General features: G+C 43.1%; 1 protein-coding gene across 1 annotated transcript; it reads right to left on the reverse strand.

Moving 5' to 3' along the window:
- Positions 1-4,246: 4,246 nt before the first annotated feature.
- On the reverse strand, positions 4,247-9,270 carry LOC147460527 (beta-glucosidase 43-like). The gene is made up of 13 exons (XM_086507890.1): positions 8,865-9,270; positions 8,025-8,097; positions 7,879-7,937; positions 7,643-7,718; positions 7,359-7,439; positions 7,181-7,268; positions 6,819-7,086; positions 6,475-6,593; positions 5,486-5,706; positions 5,337-5,368; positions 5,161-5,257; positions 4,855-4,957; positions 4,247-4,688 (listed from the first exon to the last, which is right to left on the reverse strand). Exons 1-13 carry the CDS (start codon positions 9,069-9,071, stop codon positions 4,463-4,465), a joined length of 1,650 nt encoding a protein of 549 aa, XP_086364016.1. The 5' UTR covers positions 9,072-9,270; the 3' UTR covers positions 4,247-4,462.
- Between the last annotated feature and the right edge of the window lie 12,313 nt (positions 9,271-21,583).

Consider the following 21,583-nt stretch of genomic DNA (forward strand, 5'->3'; position numbering starts at 1 on the left):
GTCTCACTTTTGAACCATAGTGATGAATCCAATTGAGAACCACTATTATGCATCATGGGACATTGAACCATGGTGATGAATCAAAGTGAACCGTCATGACGTATCAGGTAGATGAATCATGTTAGCGTAGGAGTACACCGTTACACAAACCTGTGAACCAAAACACATGAAGTCTTTGTACAACCCCATTTGTCTTAAGGGGGCGATTGTAAGGGTAAACCCAACTTGTGGCACCATGTTGGAAAGCTCTCTAGCCACCTAGGAAGGATAAATGATGAGATGATCCAATAGCAAGAGGGTGCACCCTCTCTAGCCAATTATTCTAAAGCACAAAGCCTATTTAAGAGGCTACTTTTTTCTAATGAATTATTGCACTTTGAGTCCTCTGAGTGTGTCTATACTCTCTTTCTCTCTATGCTCTTGCTTTTGGCATAACTTAACCCTAATCACCATCTCTCTACCCCTAACCCTAACACCATGGTTAAACTAAGACTTCAGCCTCCATATCCTAACACTACTCATTGGTGATCATGGTGGGATCAACCAACCCATCATCTATAGCTTCCTTTGTGAGGTGTTTGTGTTTGCAACTCTCTACCATCTAGATTCCTTTGTAATCACCACAAGGGCCATTTGATTCGACAAGAATAATAACACCATAGGGCCTTTGATGCTCAATTTCACTTTGCAAGAAGAGTAATTGATCCTTCAACATTTTAGTGAAGAAGCATGATGAGATCATCCCGCTTGATATGGTGGCTCTTGCTTGCCTATTTTTCTAGTGCAATATTTGTAAGCTGTCTAGCTAACAATCTATACATGGTAGTTGGAAAAAATTACAATTGTACTTTATAAGGTGGAAATAGAAGCCAAAATAACATCTTGATGATGGGAGAGGGGAAATTTGAATCATGGAAGAGATGTATATTAAAGTTAGTGAGAAGAGGGGAAATTTGAATCATGGAAGAGATGTATATTAAAGTTAGTGATAGTGCAAACTGAGAAGGCCTCCTCTCTAAGTGACATGGGCATGGTGGGAGGGATCAATGACTGGTGTCATTTTTGGCACCGCGGGAAAAGTCAGACCTGTAGATTTAGAGCCCCAAATTTATAAAATTCCATCCTAGATCCCACATTCAGATGGCTACTCTTGAATTTAGTTTTTTGCCCAAATTTACAGATACACCACATGTTTACACAAATGCATCAGATGGCCTCATGCACCCAACTGTAGATCCCCTCCTGGCATGCCCATGTTACTCACAGAGGATCCTGAGAAAAATATGAAAGCTTTATACCCTACAATGAACTTCCCGAGAGCATATTGCCATCTTATTCCTCTACTTATAGCTTTTGGAGTGATCTGAACTTGTAGCTCATAAAAGTTGTTCTCAGTCTCTATGCATCAAAATGCGTGTTGAGCTAAAGAATGCATCATGGCGAGGCAATTTGAAAGCCGCAAGGTTTGCCTTTGCTCAATTCTCATAATCTTTTAAAGTTCAAATGCAATGTGTAAGATTGTAGCGATCATTCTGCACTAACATTGATGATAACAAGGTTCATCTACCAATAGGAAAATTTTGAAGGAAAAACTATTTTGTTTTACCAAATACAATCATTGTAGTATGTATATCACTATAACTAGCAACTACCCTTTGCCCTTTGGATTGATAGATATTAGATAAAGAATGATAAGGAGATTGCACGTCTTCTTATCATTTTCATTCATGACTACTCTTTTATAAACGAGCAAATTTTTTTTCCTATGACAAATAACAGAATGATTGTTTTTGGAGTAGAGCCATATGTAGCCACGATTTTGATGGATTAATGACACGGTGCAAAGAACCAAGTCCCTCTTTCCATTTCTCCTACGTAGGATAAAGGAACCATATTAGAGACACCAAGTCAAAAAATAGTAGTTTTGAGGGAGGACGAGAAATTTTGCATATCTAATCACTTTCACGATTTGAAAATTTCATCAGATTCCCCGTGAAAAGGTGCATTAAATGATACCAAGATTGACCTTTTTCATATTTTATCTTTGTGCTCTAGTTGAAGAATTTAATTTCTGATGCTTTTAAAGGATTAGAGACATTCAAGTCCCAATACTGGTACACTTTTTAGCACATGACCAAAGGACACACAAGCAAGATTCCAAACGTATTCCATATTTTTTGTCTTAAATAGGAGCTATGTCCGTTTTTCTACTAGGACATATCTCACAGCTGGCTCCTCTACCCGATTTGCCCCATATATCTCTGTTGTAATATTTTGGAAAGATTTTATTATATTATAAGAATAGATGTAAATTTTACTTTTTGTATTTCTATCCACCTCTTCAAATTCACATGATATTCTCATCTCAACTATGCAATGAGATTTTGTGTCTCACTAAGGACTTACAAAGCACCTAAAAACTTGCTCCAAGAGATTGTTTTGTAGGCAAAAATACCCTCCATCATAGAAAAAGCTTATGCAATCTATGTCCTCGTCCTCTCACACATTCACGCACAATGGTTGACTCTTTTGCTGCATAGCAAATGAATTTGAAGTTGAGCCATTAAGGAAGCTTAGGGTGATGTGAGCTCTAAAGAAAATATAAATCTAAATCTTGGGTCTCTATATCGTCTAGAGTAGCCTTTTACACCATTTGTCTTGGCTAAAGGTAGCACTATAGCTCAGTATGACATGTAGACCTCAAAAATCTTCAAGGATCATTCATATTTAGTCAATGACTTTGTTTATGTTGGAAACTATGTTTACGTAGTTGTCGTAAAATAAGGTACATGATCTTTCCTATTCAATGTGCTTCATATCCAAGTGTAATGTCAAATCTCTCATTCCAAAGAGCACCATTGCTGTGAATGCCTCACACATTTTTTTATTTTCAAAAAAAAAAAGAAAATTTGACGTTCTAAAAAGTTCCGAGCTCCAATGCTACAACAATGTTGAGAAGGGTACAATTTGCAAGAGCTTAAACATAAGGACTGATGGGGTGAGAGGTCAAAACCTAGTGAATAAGAAGTTTCATGCTAGCACCATAGTAAATGGAAGGGGTAGTTCTTAGTGAGTATAGACAAAGTTTAGCCTACCATTGGAAAGAAGCAAATCACAATCTGGCAAGAACAAGAAACCAAAAAGGTTTCTACAATGAGGTGATTACTGCAGAACTCAAGTTCTATAAAATCTTTTAATGCAAGGCTGTTCTTAACCAGCACGAAGACAACGCACCTTTCATGCCCATGTAGGTAAAGAAAGATGAGAGATCCGCGACCATTTTTTAATTTTAACATATTTTGGATGAAGCGATGAGTTTAACAAAGTCGGAGAACCACACCCTTTTTTTCACTGTCATGTAGGTAATTAAGAAAGATAAGTTTTCAAGGGAGGTGGCTATCTATCATCATAATATCAATAGACTCTCAATATTTGGCTTTAATTTTGTGATCACAGAGAAGGGCGAATTGCCTCCCTTTAGACTTTCCAAGTAAAGTTCCACTCATGCTAAAAGACTTATAGAGGTAAATTAGCGCAATTCACATTTATTTTCCTTGCTACTGTGTACGTACGTGTGCATGATTTTTTGCAAAATCGTGATTGAGGGGTATTTGAGAAGATACCCCAAGGGCTAGTGTGTGTCTCTCTTTCCACCCAATGGCCCACTTCTCTCCCCCTCTCTCTCTCTCTCTCTCTCTCTCTCATCTTGGGGGGGGGGGGGGCATGCCACTCTAACAGCCTTCCCTTGGGTCTACAAATGAGCGCAAGACCAAGGAGACGACGGTGGCACTGGTGCAACGAATGGACGTCTCTCTCTCTCTCTCTCTTCTCTCTCTACGAATGGTGTGTTGCAGGTGTCTGCAATGTCTCTCTCCAACAGCAGATTAAAGAATGTCGAGCGAGTTGGGGAACTTCACGCAAGCAGTCGAGAGTTTCTATATGGGATGGCGAATTAGAGAGAGAGAGAGAATATTCAATGGGGAGCTCTTTAGTGTGTTGGTTTTTTTAAATTAGGACGAATACCGTATGTGCCGTGGGCTTTTCGATTTTTTGAGAAGAAAAATTCTATACTAATTTTGACTTTTCAACTGAAACTTTAGAAACTTAATCTGTCGTCAAATCGGCGACCATCTTTAGATTCTGGATAAAGCCGACCATTTTTTTAAAATTTTAACAGGTTTTGGATAAAGCGAACCGACCTTTTCCAGAGCCAGAGGCAGAGAGAGGGGGTGCAGGCACACCTTCGGACATGAAACGTCTTAAAATAGTTTATTAATACAATTGTTTATTATTCATACAATTGAGAGCTCGTTGCAAGGATTGGGCCATTTTCTTTTCGATCCATTGCAAGCTCAAAGTATTGACTGACTTGGTCTTTCCCGTGCAATTCTTTTTCTAACAGAGAGGAACACTGCCTTTTCTACCTTTGTAATGGGACAGTCTTCAATGTGTTTGTTCTACTCTATTTCTGTAGAGTTGTGGCTGAGGAAAGGGGAGAATGAGTGGTGATAGCAAGCGTTGAGTTGCTGCTGCTGAGAACCATTTGATGCCAAAAAGCAGACAAGAGCGGATAGCGATCCATGTCCTCGTCCACATACACCAAACCGAATCGATTGCACAAGCCTTGGAAGAGCTCAAATCCATCCACTAGCGACCAAGCAAAAACACCTCTCACATCACCTCCATCCCTATGCATAATTATATACTTGTCAGCCCTTCCCTAGACAAAGCTTTACAATACTAGAAAGAGGTATTGCACTGCATAGTATTCAGAGCTGGTGAGGCTCTCCCCAATCTTACATGAACACATCACTTGTTCGGTAAAATGGAAGAGTGGATCAACCAGAATGTCACCTGATAGCCTCGCTTAGAGTTGTGTAGTATGAATGGAAGTATTGCACACGTGCCGTATCATTTAGGTTCTCTCCCATATCCGGTGCTGGTGGAATTCCCCAACCTGTTCATAGCTCCCATGCTTTGATTGATTACTTAATGGCACTTGAACAATGCTGAATCATGTACACATAGTAACGAATGAAAGAGGACAAGAAACTTGCAATGCTAACTAAAGCACTGGACAAACATCCCCAACTAGGGCTCCCATAGTCCAGCATACATGAACTGGTGTGATAAGCTTGCAGATGAATGTCCTTCCCATACCTGTCTCTGTTATATACATGGGGGGGTTGCTATATCGTTCTCTCATATACGTGACAATTCTTGTAATACACCATGGTACTGAAAACTCTGTGGTACCCTACAACGCCAAATTTCTGACAAATCAGACACTGCATACAGTTAAATCCTGGACCATACCACAATATCTATCTCCTCACCTCGCCAATTGCGACACCATCTAGATCATAGTCTGCCATCATCAGAACCCAAGAAATGAAAAGCTTGGTTAGACACGTTTCCATTCATGATTTGCTCTTTGAACAGTTAAGGACTGAGAGTAACAGCTTTCTGCAAGGGAGTGGAGAACCTGTGACATTAGCCCTCATATCTTGAAAATAGCCGAGCTCAGTATCTTGATAAACAGAACTGGTGTCTAGCGCATACATGGCCGAGACCGCATTTATTCCCAGAAAATCCCACGAGGCACGCAGCTCTGCTGCTTGCATCGGTGTAAAGCTTGGAAGGCGAGGCCCCACCATAGTCTTCATGCTCTCAGGGTAGTCCCCAAACCTCAACGGGTCCATAAACCTGGTTTAATCAACCTTCAGTTTACCATCTTCAAATAGTATCAACATTTTTAGCTACTTATAAAGTATGTGATCCACGGTTGGGATCACATCGTAGATCAACTTTGGTTCACTCTCATATGGTTGTATGCCTGACCTTGGGCTTGAAGGCTCATTCCATGGAAGCTAGTGAGCCGGCTGACCTTCAAACACTTATCAGCCATGTTAAGACGCAAGCTTGATCCAGAGAACTGAGTTGGGCATGTACCCAACTCGGTTGTGGGCTTGTGTAGACAAGAGCTCACTTAGGATGATCATACTTGGTTATGTACATACAGAAGCTAGAATTTGTAAAGCTGGCAAAGATTCTTTCCCTAGATGGGCTCTTGCCTCCTCTACAACTTAACTTTCGAAAGAACAGAGTAATCGGTATTAAGATGGCAACAAGTACTAACTTCTGCGCATTCTTATCGGTCCTAATTAACCAACATATGGGAAACATGCCTGTGCTAATTGCATAATTAAGTTCTCCACATTCTGAAAAGATTACATTACTGGTCCTAAATCTACATACGAGAAATATGTCTACACATGATTGCATTTCATCAGGACACAATCTCATGTACAGGTCAAGTGTTCACACACTAATGTCATTGCTAAGGGATCTGTGTCCACTGTATAATCAGATGCAAACATGCCATTGAGGTATTTAATCTGCAAACATTAATCAAACATTGAGGTATCTACCAATCTATCATTTAATAAGAAAGGTAAAGACCACTTCACACACCAGCCAAAATAGAAATCTTGGGCACGCTGAGCTGCTGCAACATGGTTGATGATGGTACTGTTTATCGGCTCATACCATTTGAACCAGAGCGCTATGCCTATAAGGCCCTTCTGCTGCCCCTGAAAATATTTCAAAAACATTATGCACATTGGCAGAAAATGATTTCTTCGACTAACATACGACTGAGCTCTATTAATCTGTGCCATAAGGAGCTGACGACGTGAAAAAATATAAAATTAGCCAATGCCTATTAATCCCAGTAAGATTACACTGAAGTCCAGTTCCCACAAATAACGGATGCGCCAGTTACAGCACACATAATACATCAACTAAGGGGTACTCACTTGGTATTCCTGCTTATAGAGGCGAGCTGCTGCCGAGTGGGCTAGAAGTAAGTGGTGGCCAACAATGTAGGGCTCAGTCATAGAGTTTCCAGTGGTGCATTTGACCGTCAGAACGGATATGATATTGCTGCTGCAACGCCCAGGTGGGCTCTGTGTGGATGCATATGCCAGGCTGGCATAGTCATTCGGCTCATCTAGTGTTATCCAGAACTTCACCCGGTCACCGAATGCTGCGAAACATGCATTTGCGTACACTACAAAATCATCTCTGCATGATCATATGTGAAACCCTTCTTCTTAGAGAACCATGCTTTTCATGGGACAAAAGAGTATTTCAGCAGTAGGTAATAGCTTCCCCTTACATGAATCGTGCACTCAACAGTCCATGGTACTCATCTTCGAGAGCTTGCGGATGATCTCCAGCCCACAAAGTGACATAAGGCTCTATGCCTGCTCAAAAAGCATTCAAGCCAAGGTTGGTTACTACACAAAGAACATCCGAGACAATATAGGCATCGCTCCTCGGGCCAATATTCATACCCTTTTCAAGAAGCAAATCGATAAGTTCACTATAGTGTGCAATAGCATCTGCATTGGGAGTGACATTTGTTCCTGTGCCATCTGGAAACAACAAGGTCAAAGAAGACCCATTTGGTTTGATGTTATGTTGCTAGTGTGTGCAACGCATAGTTATCCTCGCTAAATGTTAAGGTTTGTGAGCTTGATTATTGTGACAGACGCATATGTATCGTCGCCTCATCTCATGAGCTCATGAGCAGCTAAGAAATGGGTTAAATACGAAAATAAAGATGAGCTCTACGCACTGGGAAAGATTCGTGTCCACGCAATAGAGAACCGATATGCATCCATCCCTATTTGTTCCAGTATCTCTATATCTTCCTGTGCATGCACATCAACAACGTGCATTCAATCAGGTGACACCTATCAACCAATTCAGGGCTCCAGTTTACAACCAATCTCCTTTCCCTACCTACATTCAATTAGATAAATCAGCAGTACTAATCTAGGCCATGTCCTAGCCTGTCTTGTCAAGTCATACCTTGTAACGATCGTATTGGTCCCCACAATTGCCAGGCTGCGTTGAATCCAGAACAGTGGCTGCCCAAAACCAGAAGTTATGCCTGCGGTCACATGATGGCATCAAATCTGACCAAATTCACTAACACAGATTGCAAACCAACTTACAGTTTATCCGGGCATACACGTCCCAAATGCTGTCTGCCTTCTCGTTTGCGTTAACTGATCCGTAGCCTTCATGCTGTGCCAGTAAAAAATGGGCTCTTCATAATTAATGAAGCCTGACAGAGAGTAAAGACCAATATATATTTCCTCCAAAACCCAACAATCCATCCTCACTATTACAGTATCGGGATCAGATTCAGCAGCAGAGGTGAGTCAGCTGTCCTGCCCAGGGGCTTATGTTGAGAATGGGATAGCCAGATTGAAAATCAAAGAAGTGCGGACGCGGGAGAGGTGGGGGGGGGGGGGGGGGGGGGGGGGGGGGGGGCATGTGCAAGTGGTGAAGCATGTGTTTAACTCAATGCAACACACAAGACCTTACCTCCACTTTATAGATGCGGTCGAGCAATATACAACCTTAAAATTACATGCAGTACGCAAGACCTTACCTCCACTTGACATGTGAACACAGTCGGAGCAATATACATTAACCTTAACCAGGGGCATGCACAAACAGCCATGGAAACTGAGGTTTAATTCTATGTGATACAACGCAAAATAACCCTTCCAGCTCTTGACATATATATGGGCACAGTCGAAGCACGCCTTAACCAGCTGGGTGGCATGCCCTATCGGTGGAGCCCTTAACAAATGAACACAGTTGAAGCATACCTTAAACAGGCGCTGCATGCCCAAATGTCAATGGACCATGTCGTTTAATTTGAAAAAACCTCACTAATGAACACATAAGCAATGTACCTCGACCAGCCCTTGACAATATATGAAGACGGAAGCAATATATCTTGACCACGCAACAGGCCTTGCCATAGGAACACAGAAACCTACCTTGACCGCAAGGGTGAGCGCGCCAAAGATGAAGTGGGAGGGGAAGAAAGAGCGATCGATACGTGTGTTGTTGGGAAAGTCGGCAGCATCACGGAGGTGGAGGCGGCGAGGAGGAGAAACTACAGAGGAGTCCAGAAGGCATCCGGGAGGGGAGGAGCTGAGCACATGAAGAGGCAGAAACAGGGAGAGGAAGAACAGGCGCCTCATCACTGAGACCAAAGAGAGAGAGAGAGAGATGGCAGCTCAGCGGTCTTCGAGTGTTCTGCTGCAATGCATCCATGCGCCTTTTCAAACGGACCACAAAACTCGTGCGCCGTGCGTCGCGTGGGAGTTCGGAGTCGGACTCTCATTTCGTCTTTGCATGGGCGATGACAGATCTCTGCGCACTTGCACGGTGCTTACTTTGCCTCGTCTTCACTCCTCACTCCGTCAATCCAGATCATGGTAAGAAATCAAAAGCCGATAGTGGCAGGGCTAGAAAAATACATGTTTCCTAACCGATCAAAATAAGGGGAAACTTGAAATTCTCCCAGTTTGTAGGTCAAAAGTTGAAGGTTTTGCCGGTAATTACACTAAAACTTGTGTAAATTTGCCGGATTTTTAAAAGCAAGCTCAAAATCTAACCGGGATTTTATAATTCCAGCAGGTTAAAATACAGTAGACCCTGCTTTTTTTTTAACACTGGATAGTAGTGTAACTTTCACCTCAAGACAACATTTCTACATTTCTCCCGCCAAAAGCTCTAGACATGATATGATATTTTGTGTTAGAAGATGAGTGGAGGAGAAAATTTGCATTTTATCATTTTTGGCTTTCCTAAAAGAAGCCTTAGTGTTGAGTTTGGTTTGGCATATACTACAACATAACCCAAAGTTATCGACGCTCGTATCTTTTCACGCGGATATCGACGTCTTTTGACTCTGTCGATAAAAGTGCGTCGATATGGGCGTGGAAATACGTGTGAAAAAGAAAAATTTTCCACGCATATATTGACAGCTATTCCGACGTGTATATCGACGCACTTCTCGACGCTAAAAAATTGAAAAAAAAAAAGGAGAACCCGCGCAGGGGCCATTTTTGCCCTCAACGCGCGCGCTCAGATCTTGGTTGAAACCTGTTGCGCAGGTATTATGGCACTCTTCCCCCCCTCCCAACCCCTCTCTCTCTCTCTCTACACATCGGCCTACACACACACACGATGTGTAGAGAGAGAGAGAGAGAGCGGTGTGTGTGTGTGTGTTTGTGTAGGAAAGCGAGAGAGAGAGAGAGAGAGAGAGAGAAGTGTGTGTGTAGGAAATTAAAGAGAGAGATAGAGAGAGAGAAAAATGTATGCGTAGGAAATTAACACTAAAGAGAGAGAGAGAGAGAGAGAATTAATGTATGCGTAAAAAATTAAAATGAAAGAAAGAAATGAAATGAAATGTTATATTAACGTCTTCAAAAGGCCAAAGTGACCTATGAGACCAGAAAGTTACAATGTGGTGGATCTGATACAAAGTCAGAATAACAAGATGACAAAATGACAAAATAAAATATTATGGAATCCTAAACTGCTGGGTGTGGACTAAGCAACTAAAACAACTAGATGGGATAGGTAGATCATAGGAGATCCAACATCTCTTGGCGGAAATCATCAATCTCCTCCATGGTCAATAGTCTGACCGGGCATTGTGCATGTCGAGCCAAAGTGACCTGGATCGTCTGATGCAGCCTTTGTCGATGTTGTGTAGTTGGCCTCCGTAGTCGTGGGCATCTCGATCTCCCTAGCTCAGTCGCTCGTTCGATCAGTACGTAGAGAGATAGGGAAGGAGAGAGAGAGAGAGAGAGAGAGAGAGAAAGAGAGTGATATATATATATATATAGAGAGAGAGAGAGAGAGAGAGAGAGGGAAGTGGAGAGCGAGACAGAGAGAGAGAGAGAGAGAGAGAGAGAGAGAGTGATATATATATATATATATATATATATATATATATATATATATATATATATATATATATATATATATATATATATATATATATAGAGAGAGAGAGAGAGAGAGAGAGAGAGAGAGGGAGGGAGGGAGAGAGAGGTGGAGAGCGAGACAGAGAGAGAGATAGGGAAATAGGGAAATAGGAAAATAGAGAGAGAAAGAGAGATAGCGAGAGCGAGATCAAGAGAGAAAGAAAGGGAGATAGCAAGAGTGAGATCGAGAGAGAAAGAATTAGAGATAGGGTACATAGACACACACACACACACACACACACACACAGAAATAAAGAGATAGAGAGTGATATATATATAGAGAGAGACAGAATTAACTAGAGATAGCTACATAGATAGAGAGAGAGAGAGATAGTAGATAGAGAAAGATTTAGGTTGGCTGACCAATTGCATGTGTGAAAAGGACAGAAACTCTCTCTCTCTCTCTCTCTCTCTCTCTCTCTCTCTCTCTCTCTCTCTCTCTCTCTCTCTCCCTCTAGAAGAAACTATGGAACTAAAAGAGAGGAAGGGGTTTTGCCCGCTACATGCATTGCCATGCACACTTGGGAAGGCACGCATGTGTCTACCCATATAGGATTTGACCAATAAAGACGAGATTTTGATCTGGTGGTTCAGATCTCCGTACACCTCTGGACCGAGGTGTACAGAGATTGGGCAAGACTAGAGAATGCGAGGTAGTTTACATTGTGAGGAGTATATATATTAAAACAACATTCATAATCATTGTAGATGGCAACGTCATCAACGAACATGGAGGAAAAGATTGCATGCTCGTGCACGCTCTGCAAGTATCAAATCCTGTGCAAGCGTAGGATTTGCGCATGTGCACAAGTACGGAGAGTTTGCTAGAGAAACCGCACAGAATCTACGATACGAGTCCTACAGAACGGGCATTGATTTTCGCGACATAGCACCTACATCTGAGAGAGAGAGAGAGAGAGAGAGAGAGAGAGAGAGAGAGGATTATGCGTAAAGGTCCGACCAATATAGAGCCAAGGATGGAAGCAGAAAAGGGCTTACAGATAGAAGACGACGGCATGGAGGAGATGTTGGATGCCTTCTTCCAGACAAGCAAGGAGAACGCTAACGAAGCAGCACCAGAAGCCGTGCACCTATCTCCTGAAGACATGTTGAGGAAGTTGGCACGTCAACCAATCTATGAAGGCGCCAAAATATCTATGCTTCATACTTGTCTGGCATTTTTGAATCTTCAGTCAGTGTACGGGTGGTCAGATGAAAGCGTCGCTGCTTTGTTTAGGTACGTAATTTACAAAAGAGATTTTTCGATTGCAACGGTGATGTGCTTGGAGAGCTTTTTAATTTAATGTGGCTTAAACAAGTTGTTGCGGGGGCAACTTCTCTCGGCTGGCAATAAAATGCCCCCCTCCAGGCCAGACACAAAGCAACTATTGACCTCAAGTGGCTTGGACTACAACAAGATTCATGCATGTCCAAATGATTGCATTCTTTTTCGCAATGAATTCGCAGATTGTTTGTGGCCTTTCACGAATGCAGCTGGCCAAACAAAACTTCCAAGAGCGCCATGGGTATTGCTAAAAAACAAAGAGCGACAAGTTAAAAGGGTGATTTCAGAGTTCAGGACGCCACAACAGGATATATGCGATGTCTCAAGACAGCATTCACCCGTGACGATCAACTGTCAGGACTTAAATCGCACGACTGGCATAAGTTCTTGCAATTCATTCTTCCAATTGCGATCAAGGGGTGTTTAACGGAGGAAGTGCGGACCTGCATATACAAGATTTCAGAGCTAGTGCGGTGGATCTCTTCCAAGGAGATACAGGAGGAATCTATTGCAGTCACAAGGGCTAACTCCATTGAGGCAGTTTGCATGATTGAGAAGTATCTATCCACGAGCTGCCTGATTATCCAAATGCACTTGCTCGTCCATGTAGTAGATGAGGTTGCAGTGGCAGGTACAGTCCACAGCCGTTGGATGTTCTTTCTAGAGCGGTTCATGAAAACACTTAAGGGTTTTGTTCGCCAAAAAGCGCGTCCAGAGGGGAGCATGGCAGAAGGATGGCTGGTGCAAGAGTCTCTTGTATTGACGATCGAATTTCTATCCGTTTCTGACCCAGAAATGCCTCGACTGTGGATCGATGAGGAGGATGCAAGACTGGTGGGAGAGGAGTCGCAAGGGCAAGGGGTGCCGAAGAAAATGAACGATGCCATGCGAGAAAAGATCATGAGGTTCTGTATACTAAATTCAGCGCCGATGCAAAAATGGCTTGAAAGGTACGAAGAAGAGAAAGAGAGACGCAATAGGGAGCGACACGATTTCAGGCGAAGCCGAACGACTAGAGGCTTACCCTTGCCAGACTATCTCGCTCCTCTACCTAAATTCCCTACAATGGCATGGTTGGACAAGACAATGAGAGCAGATCGACAGATCGAAGAACCCATATCTCTAGAAGAGGAAGAGCTGGCTATTGGATGTGACTGGAAGTATCATACATACATGGCACTGTGGTCGCATGGAAAGCATTTCAGAACACAACAAATTGACAGCAGAAGAAACACGTTTGACAATGGGGTAATGGTTAGTTTCATGAAAAAGAGCACGGCCAGTGCTAGAGACACGAATAAGAGCACTAGCAACCTGGATTACTGTGGTCTGGTGTCAGATATTCTGAAAGTCATCTTCATGCGGTTTGAGATATTTTTGTTGGATGTGAAGTGGTTCAAGGTGATTACTTCTGGTCGCAATGCAACGGTACGCAGAGATGGAAACAAATAACTTGTGCAAATAGATTCTACAAAGGTTTGGACAGATGCGAGTGACACATTTTCTCTCCCCGAACATTGCGAGCAAGTGGTCTTTGTACCGAACCCTCGAGAGAGACAATGGTAGTTTGTGGTTCAGGTTGCTCCAAGAAATAAACAAGTATTTGAAGGGCAAGAGCTCCTAGAGGAAAGTCAGTCAGATGACGTCCATACTACTGTGACATTAGATGAGATGGACGAAGGTATGGTAGAGGAAGCTGACAGATACACGAGGGATGACGCAAACGAGGCAGAATTGACACTTGTAGATGAAGATGCAATGGATGAAGACAATCTGCTAGAACGAGTTGGGGCAGAGTTATGTTTGCAATTAGAGATAGACGATGATACGGTGCAAGATCTTATTGATGATGCCTCACTCGTCAAGGCATAGGCCTATAAGTGTTTGTGTGAAGACGTTGATTTAAAATTAAGCTTAAAGTTAATTTAAACAAAGGTGTTCTGATGCTTTATTTTACTTTTTTTGTGCAGGACTTTAGAATGGCAGACCAGTTTCCAGATCCCGCTTCTATGAGTGCAGATGCATTCATGGGCTTCGTCACACGGATGACGCCTGGTCAGATGGCAGAGGCTTCTCAGTACTGGGTAGCCAGAGGCACGGGTACTACGCCTCCGGGCTTCACACCCGAGGGTCCGACACCTATGGGGGGTACACCTATGGGAGGGGGGGGGGGACGCCTACGGGTACGACGCCTGCTTCTCCCTCACGGTGTCGGGGGATAATTGTGCGAAAGGTGAGCCAGGAAGGCACCGGGCCCCTAGCTGTGAGAGGTACGGGGAAAAGAGATGCAGCAGGCACTATTAGCGGCAACAGTGCTCAAAACAAACAATTCTCTTAATTCCAATTAATCAATCATTAATGGAGGCTTAATGCTCCTTACAAGATAAAACCTGGCTTAATCCAGGTGCTAATCAAGAAATGTGATAATGACCTGCTTAATACTGCCTTCTGCTTCTTCCCGTTATGGCTTAGGAACTTCCTCTTTCATTGGCCATCATATTTGTCTTTCAGAATTGAATGGGTTTAGGCTCGGCTAATGGTTTAAGATTAGGCTCAGAGATTAGGCTTGGCTAATGAATTGAGATTAGGCATCGGCTTAGTTCCGTGATCCTGCAGGCTTCAACTCCTTACTTGCTTTATTCCGTGACAAGATTTTGCTCAAGCTTAGACCTCCAACTTCCTTGCTTGCATGCCTTGCCGACAACTAATTCGAGGATTAGGCTTGATGTATAGATCTTGGCTCAAATTTTTGAGATTAAGCAGCTTAGGAATTCGATTAGGCTTAGCTTTGGCTTATTCAAGAGATTAGGCTTGATATCAAATCGTGGCTTATGGCTTCGAGTTCATAGGCTTAATTTGGCTTAAGATCTTAGGATTACGAGATTAAGGGTTGCTTAAGGGATTAGGAGCTTTAGTGAGTGCTTAGAAGATAATCTGAGTGGTTTATGAGGGGAATTAGCTTAAGGGATTAAGCGGTGGATTAGATCAAGGGCTTGAGGTATGAGGAGAAGGAGAGCTCCCCATGATGAGGAGAAGGCCCGAGAGCTTAAGGAGCTTGGCCTCCCAAAGAGCGTCCTCTCCGACAATGATGAGCCTTGGCTTCCTCTTCTCTTTCTAGTAACTCCACACCCAAGACGATGATGATCAATTCCCCCCCAAGCCATTCCCCTTTTGCATGGCCTTTTCTAATTTTAGCCATCCCATTAGCGATATCGCTAATGGGACTGGCTGCTTAATGACGTGGCAGTGATAAATTGCACAACGCCGTTTGCGGCGGATATAGCACCGAAAATGAGCGCAATGCTGGTCCGAAGAGTTTTTGTCTCTCTGGCGAAGGCATCCGAGCCGGCACGCGACCTGCGTGAGCAATCCAAGCTCCATCCTCGCTGAAGTTCATCACCTGGCCTTCACGCCATCCCTCCCCTTCACACTTTCATTAGGTTTTTTTGAAAAAACCCCCTTTTGTTTTACCCATTGGGCGACCATATTCTGGGCGGCCTTCCTTAGGCCCTTGGGCGGCCATTGACTTAGCTCCTTGGACGGCCGACCTTCCTTCATAAGGGCACCACACTTTGTTTACGTCTCGAGCCCCGGCCACCCACTGCATACACATTAGGCATACATATTGTCCCAAGCTTTGACTTCATGTCCTTTATACATGTCAGCCAAGGCTTTGGCGGGCTTCTTCATTGGCGGCCATAAGCATCGTAAGGAATCACATTTGGCATAAATATCGGTTAAGGAATTGCCTCCTTGACTTCATTTTCCGCATCCACTGATTAGCAATATCACCGTGAATTCTACTGCCCACTCTAGTGTGTTGAATGGCACCATGGCTTCCAAGATGCAAGTATCTCTATCCGTCAAAGCTAAGCATATGATAAAAATGCTCCCGCATCGGCCCACATTTGGCATACACATCGGGCACCACACTACATTAAGCCAGATGGATGACTGATCAGGGCGACTAGGGCGGTTCGAACCCGACCCCTGGCTAAACTTAAACTGGCCATATCTTGCTAACCGAAATCTCGATCACCGATCTGAAAAGACCGTCATGCTCCCCAAAGTGAGCACTTCAGCCTGATGCATTCATTCCAGTTTTGTCCCCTCAGCTGCAGTTGCCCAATCCGGTAGAGATCTGCTACTCACTCAACTTAAAACTGTCATAATTTCTTACCCGTAGCTCCGATGACGAGCCGTAAAGACAAACATGTAGAGCTTTTTGAGAACTTCAGCTTGGATTAATAAAACCCCAGCTATGACCACTGCAAGAATACTCACTGTTAGCATTACCAAGACATCTTCTGGCCCTTAGAGCCGCATCTAGCACACTTTCAGCTTAAAAACTAGCTTGTTAGCAAGACCTTATAACTGTTGATTAATCATGTAAGCTTCAAATAAACCTGATTGGATTTCCTTTGCTCATTTTCTTGTCATAGGAGCGGAGCGGCACGACATTCACCCCCTCTGAACCTGCACAGCCTCCGGTCTGTGCCAACCGGTCTTCAAGCTGCATCTTCTATAAATACCTTAAGCTACTTGTGATCAAGCTCATGTAGTTGATAAAGCTATGTAAAACAAGAAGAAGGTGTAAATCATAACATCAATAGTCTAACTCAATTTTTGGTAGCTGTCCCATCACAAATCTTTGAACCGTAGTGGTCGTATCTCCAAAGCATGCAATTATGAAAATCTGTTTAGTGAACCCAGCCAGACTCAAGTGCTCCAGTTACTTATGCACACGCCTTGACCATCAGCTCTCTTTAAGGAACCCTGTCAAGCTCAAGCATGCCTTACTCTGTCTGCACACGGAATGGTCGTCAAGTCCTTTACTTCAAGTTCTAGTAGCAAAACCATCTCAAAAAATGTGAAGATACTATAACAATTGTCCAAGATGTCAACTGGAAGCTAGCCATGTAAACTTATTGATCATATAACCAAAAACACGAGTGTCTTAGCATAAATCCAAAAACAAATCTACTGCCAAGTAACTTGCTACAAGAAAATGAATGAAATCTTTGAATCTGGCAGTTGCTCTTCAATAGCTCCCAGGATCAAATGGAATAATAAGGAATTGCCCCAATAGTGGAGCAGCATAATATCCACATAAGCATACACATCTGAATCAAATAACTTCAAGCACTTCTGCTCCAAATATGCTATGCCAGGATCTAGCAGAAAGAAACCACCATGTAGACCCAAAAATACCCATCCATAGTGTACCTACTTTTGAAGATCTTTCGAATCACCTTGATCAAATACAATTAAGACCACATAGCATTGATGGCCTCCGCAATATACTAGAGCTTCACCTGAAGCATAGTGCAACAACCACATCTCATAACCTTTTGGTAACTTAAGGTCGTTACCAGCAAGAATTAAAGAATTCTGACTCCCTTTTACTGGTAGCCAGGACATCACTGACATAAGAATTAGGAATAATATCCAAATCCAGCCACATTTGGCACAATGTCCAAGAAAAATGAAAAATCCTGAGCACTTTATGCCTCTAGCTTCACAACCATTATGAAAAACCTTAGGACTTTCTGGACCTGTTTCATCAGAGAGATTATTACCTGGCTCTTGAGGTTGAATATGAATAATAGCTTTGTCCTGAAAATCTTCATCCATAACATCCTTGGGAATATCACCCTTGGAAGTCTCATCATTCAACAAAGCTATAGGAGTTGGCTCCTCTTGCAGCCCATATGTAAGCATAGATGTAAAATCCAGGTCAATATCTTGCTCACAATCAACATGATGTAGGCAATCTTCAATAAAGCCCTCTGCTTCCTCATCTACATCCATGCTACTTAGCAAGCCATTATAACTTTGAAAAGGTTCATCAGGAACCCCGTCTGATGGGGTACATGCATCACAAGGCTCTCCCAAACTGCTATAACCTTCTCCTTTAGATTGGGCCAAAAAATCTTCAATTATGGAATTTGCTTCTGTGATAAGAGATTCAACAAACATATTGCCATAAATAACCATAAGCTCACTGGCATTATCAGGTACATCCTGTGTTAGGTTCTCTTAGTCTCAGCCACTTCATTAGCTATTGCATGTATAATAGATTTTTTTATACAATCATCTACAATAAATCTGCTACCCTGCCCAGCTATAGTGCCGATAGAACCATTAGAAGCTTGTAGTGGCTCATCTTCTTGATAAACTTGTTGAGAGCATCAAATGCCAAGGTCAGTAGCTTGAAAAAATCTTGTTGTACAGTTTGGCTCTTCACAAGAACCATTATTTGAAGTAACTTGCATGCGAGAAATCTTCAAAAAAAATTCAGACATTTGTGTTTTAGCAGTAAATTCATTATGTACCTTTGCGTGGTTACTCAAAATATGGTCCTTTGAAGTTGAATCTGCTTCTTCCAAAGCTATATTTGCCTTGGCTTGACTTCTTGCAGAAATATGGTCCCAAAATTGATCATAATTAAGGAATTGCATATGGTCACCTTCTTCTTTATAGAAAATAATATGGCCTCGATCACTAATCTCCTTCATTGTCAACTCGATAATTTTTGAGCTTTCATGAACAAACCCTTCTGCAAAATAATCCCACTGTGTGGGGTATGTCTCTGCCAGTTCTCGAGCCTTGTCTTTAAACTCGGAGGTTACAACTTCTTCAAAGGTCGAAATCATCCGATCTTCTAGAATCCCTCGGCTCTTCATCTCCGCTTGATAGCATGCAAGGAGTCCATCTGGATCATGAACTTGAAAAATCCCATACTGTTCATGTACAACATCAAGTGCCATCTCCACTGCGTCATCAATCTTCATAGCTTTTACTTCTTGCAAGCATCCCTTAACTAAGCCCAACATCTTTGATAGATCTGTTGTTGCTAGATTTTTTTAAAATCTATTCAGGTTGTAATCTTCAATAAACTGCTTCAATTCTGCTGGAATCTCCATCCTAACCTCCCACCCTGGCTCGTTTCACGTCGGGTTCACCAAGAATGTTGGGGGATAATTATGCGAAAGGTGAGTCGGGAAGGCACCGGGCCCCTGGCTGTGAGAGGTATGAGGAAAAGAGATGCAGCAGGCACAATTAGCGGCAACAGTGCTCAAAACAACAGTTCTCTTAATTCCAGTTAATCAACCATAATCATCATTAATCAATCATTAATGGAGGCTTAATGCTCCTTACAAGATAAAACCTGGCTTAATCCAGGTGCTAATCAAGCAATGTGATAATGACCTGCTTAATACTACCTTCTGCTTCCTCCCGTTATGGCTTCGGAACTTCCTCTTCCACTGGACATCATATTTGTCTTTCAGAATTGAATGGGTTTAGGCTCGGCTAAGGGTTTAAGATTAGGCTCAGAGATTAGGCTTGGCTAATGAATTGAGATTAGGCATCAGCTCAGTTCCGTGATCCTACCGGCTTCAACTCCTTACTTGCTTTATTCCGTGACAAGATTTTGCTCAAGCTTGGACCTCCAACTTCCTTGCTTGCATGCCTTGCCGACAACTAATTCGAGAGATTAGGCTTGATGTATAGATCTTGGCTCAAAATTTTGAGATTAAGCAACTTAGAAATTCGATTAGGCTTAGCTTTGGCTTGGCATCCAAGAGATTAGGCTTGATATCAGATCGTGGCTTATGGCTTTGAGTTCATAGGCTTCATTCGGCTTAAGATCTTAGGATTACGAGATTAAAGGTTGCTTAAGGGATTAGGAGCTTTAGTGAGTGCTTAGAAGATAATCCGAGTGGTTTATGAGGGGAATTAGCTTAAGGGATTAAGCGGTGGATTAGATTAAGGGCTTGAGGTATGAGGAGAAGGAGAGCTCCCCATAATGAGGAGAAGGCCCGAGAGCTTAAGGAGCTTGGCCTCCCAAAGCGCGTCCTCCCCGACAATGATGAGCCTTGGCTTCCTCTTCTCTTTCTAGTAACTCCACACCCAAGACGATGATGATCAATTCCCCCCCAAGCCGTTCCCCTTTTGCATGGCCTTTTCTAATTTTAGCCATCCCATTAATGATATCGCTAATGGGACTGGCTGCTTAATGACGTGGCAGTGATGAATTGCACAACGCCGTTTGCTGCGGATATAGCACCGAAAATGAGCGCAATGCTGGCCCGAAGAGTTTTCGTCTCTCTGGCGAAGGAATCCGAGCCGGCACGCGACCTGCACGAGCAATCGAAGCTCCATCCTTGCTGAAGTTCGTCTCCTGGCCTTCACGCCATCCCTCCCCTTCACACTTTCATTAGGTTTTTTTTTAAAAAAAACCCCTTTTTTTTAACCCATTGGGCGGCCATATTCTGGGCGGCCTTCCTTAGGCCCTTGGGCGGCCAACCTTCCTTCATAAGGGCACCACACTTTGTTTACGTCTCGAGCCCCGGCCACTGCATGCACATTAGGCATACATATTGTCCCAAGCTTTGACTTCATGTCCTTTATACATGTCGGCGAAGGATTTGTCTGGCTTCTTCATTGGCGGCCATAAGCGTCATAAGGGATCACATTTGGCATAAATATCGGTTAAGGCATTGCCTCCTTGACTTCATTTTCCGCATCCACTGATTAGCAATATCACCGTGAATTCTACTGCCCACTCTAGTGTGTTGAATGGCACCATGGCTTCCAAGATGCAAGTATCTCTATCCGTCAAAGCTAAGCATATGATAAAAATGCTCCCGCATCAGCCCACATTTGGCGTACACATCGGGCACCGCACTACATTAAGCCAGATGGATGACTGATCAGGGCGACCAAGGCGGTTCGAACCCGGCCCCCAACGATACTTAAACTGGCCATATCTTGCTAACCGAAATCCCGATCACCGATCTAAAAAGACCGACATGCTCCCCAAAGTGAGCACTTCAGCCTGATGCATTTATTCCAGGTTTGTCCCCTTAGCTGCAGTTGCCAATCCATTACGGATCTGCTATTGACTCAACTTAAAACTGTCATAATTTTTTACCCGTAGCTCCGATTGACGAGCCGTAAAGACAGACATGTAGAGCTTTTTGAGTACTTCGGCTTGGATTAATAAAACCCCAGCTATGACCACTGTGAGAATACTCACTGTTTAGCATTACCAAGACATCTTCTGACCCTTAGAGCCGCATCTGGCACACTTTCAGCTTAAAAATTAGCTTGTTAGCAAGCCCTTATAACTGCTGATTAATCCTGTAAGCTTCAAATAACCCTGATTGGCTTTCCTTTGCTCATTTTCTTGTCATAGGAGCGGAGCGGCACGACAACGGCTGCTTCGACACCTAGGGGTGCGGCATTTGCGAGTACATCCTCATCTCCGCAACACAGGCGCACTCACCGATCTCGGCGATCGTCAAGTGGAGGTGGTGGTTGCTATGGAGGAAAATCCACAGATGCTTCGACCCCTCCTTGCTCACGACCCCCGTCCTACCTAGGCACACCTTTCGACACACCTCTTGTCACACCTTGGACACCT

Source organism: Adiantum capillus-veneris, chromosome 3, assembly GCF_014529385.1.
Source record: "Adiantum capillus-veneris isolate H3 chromosome 3, ASM1452938v2, whole genome shotgun sequence".
NCBI classification, from domain to species: domain Eukaryota; kingdom Viridiplantae; phylum Streptophyta; class Polypodiopsida; order Polypodiales; family Pteridaceae; genus Adiantum; species Adiantum capillus-veneris.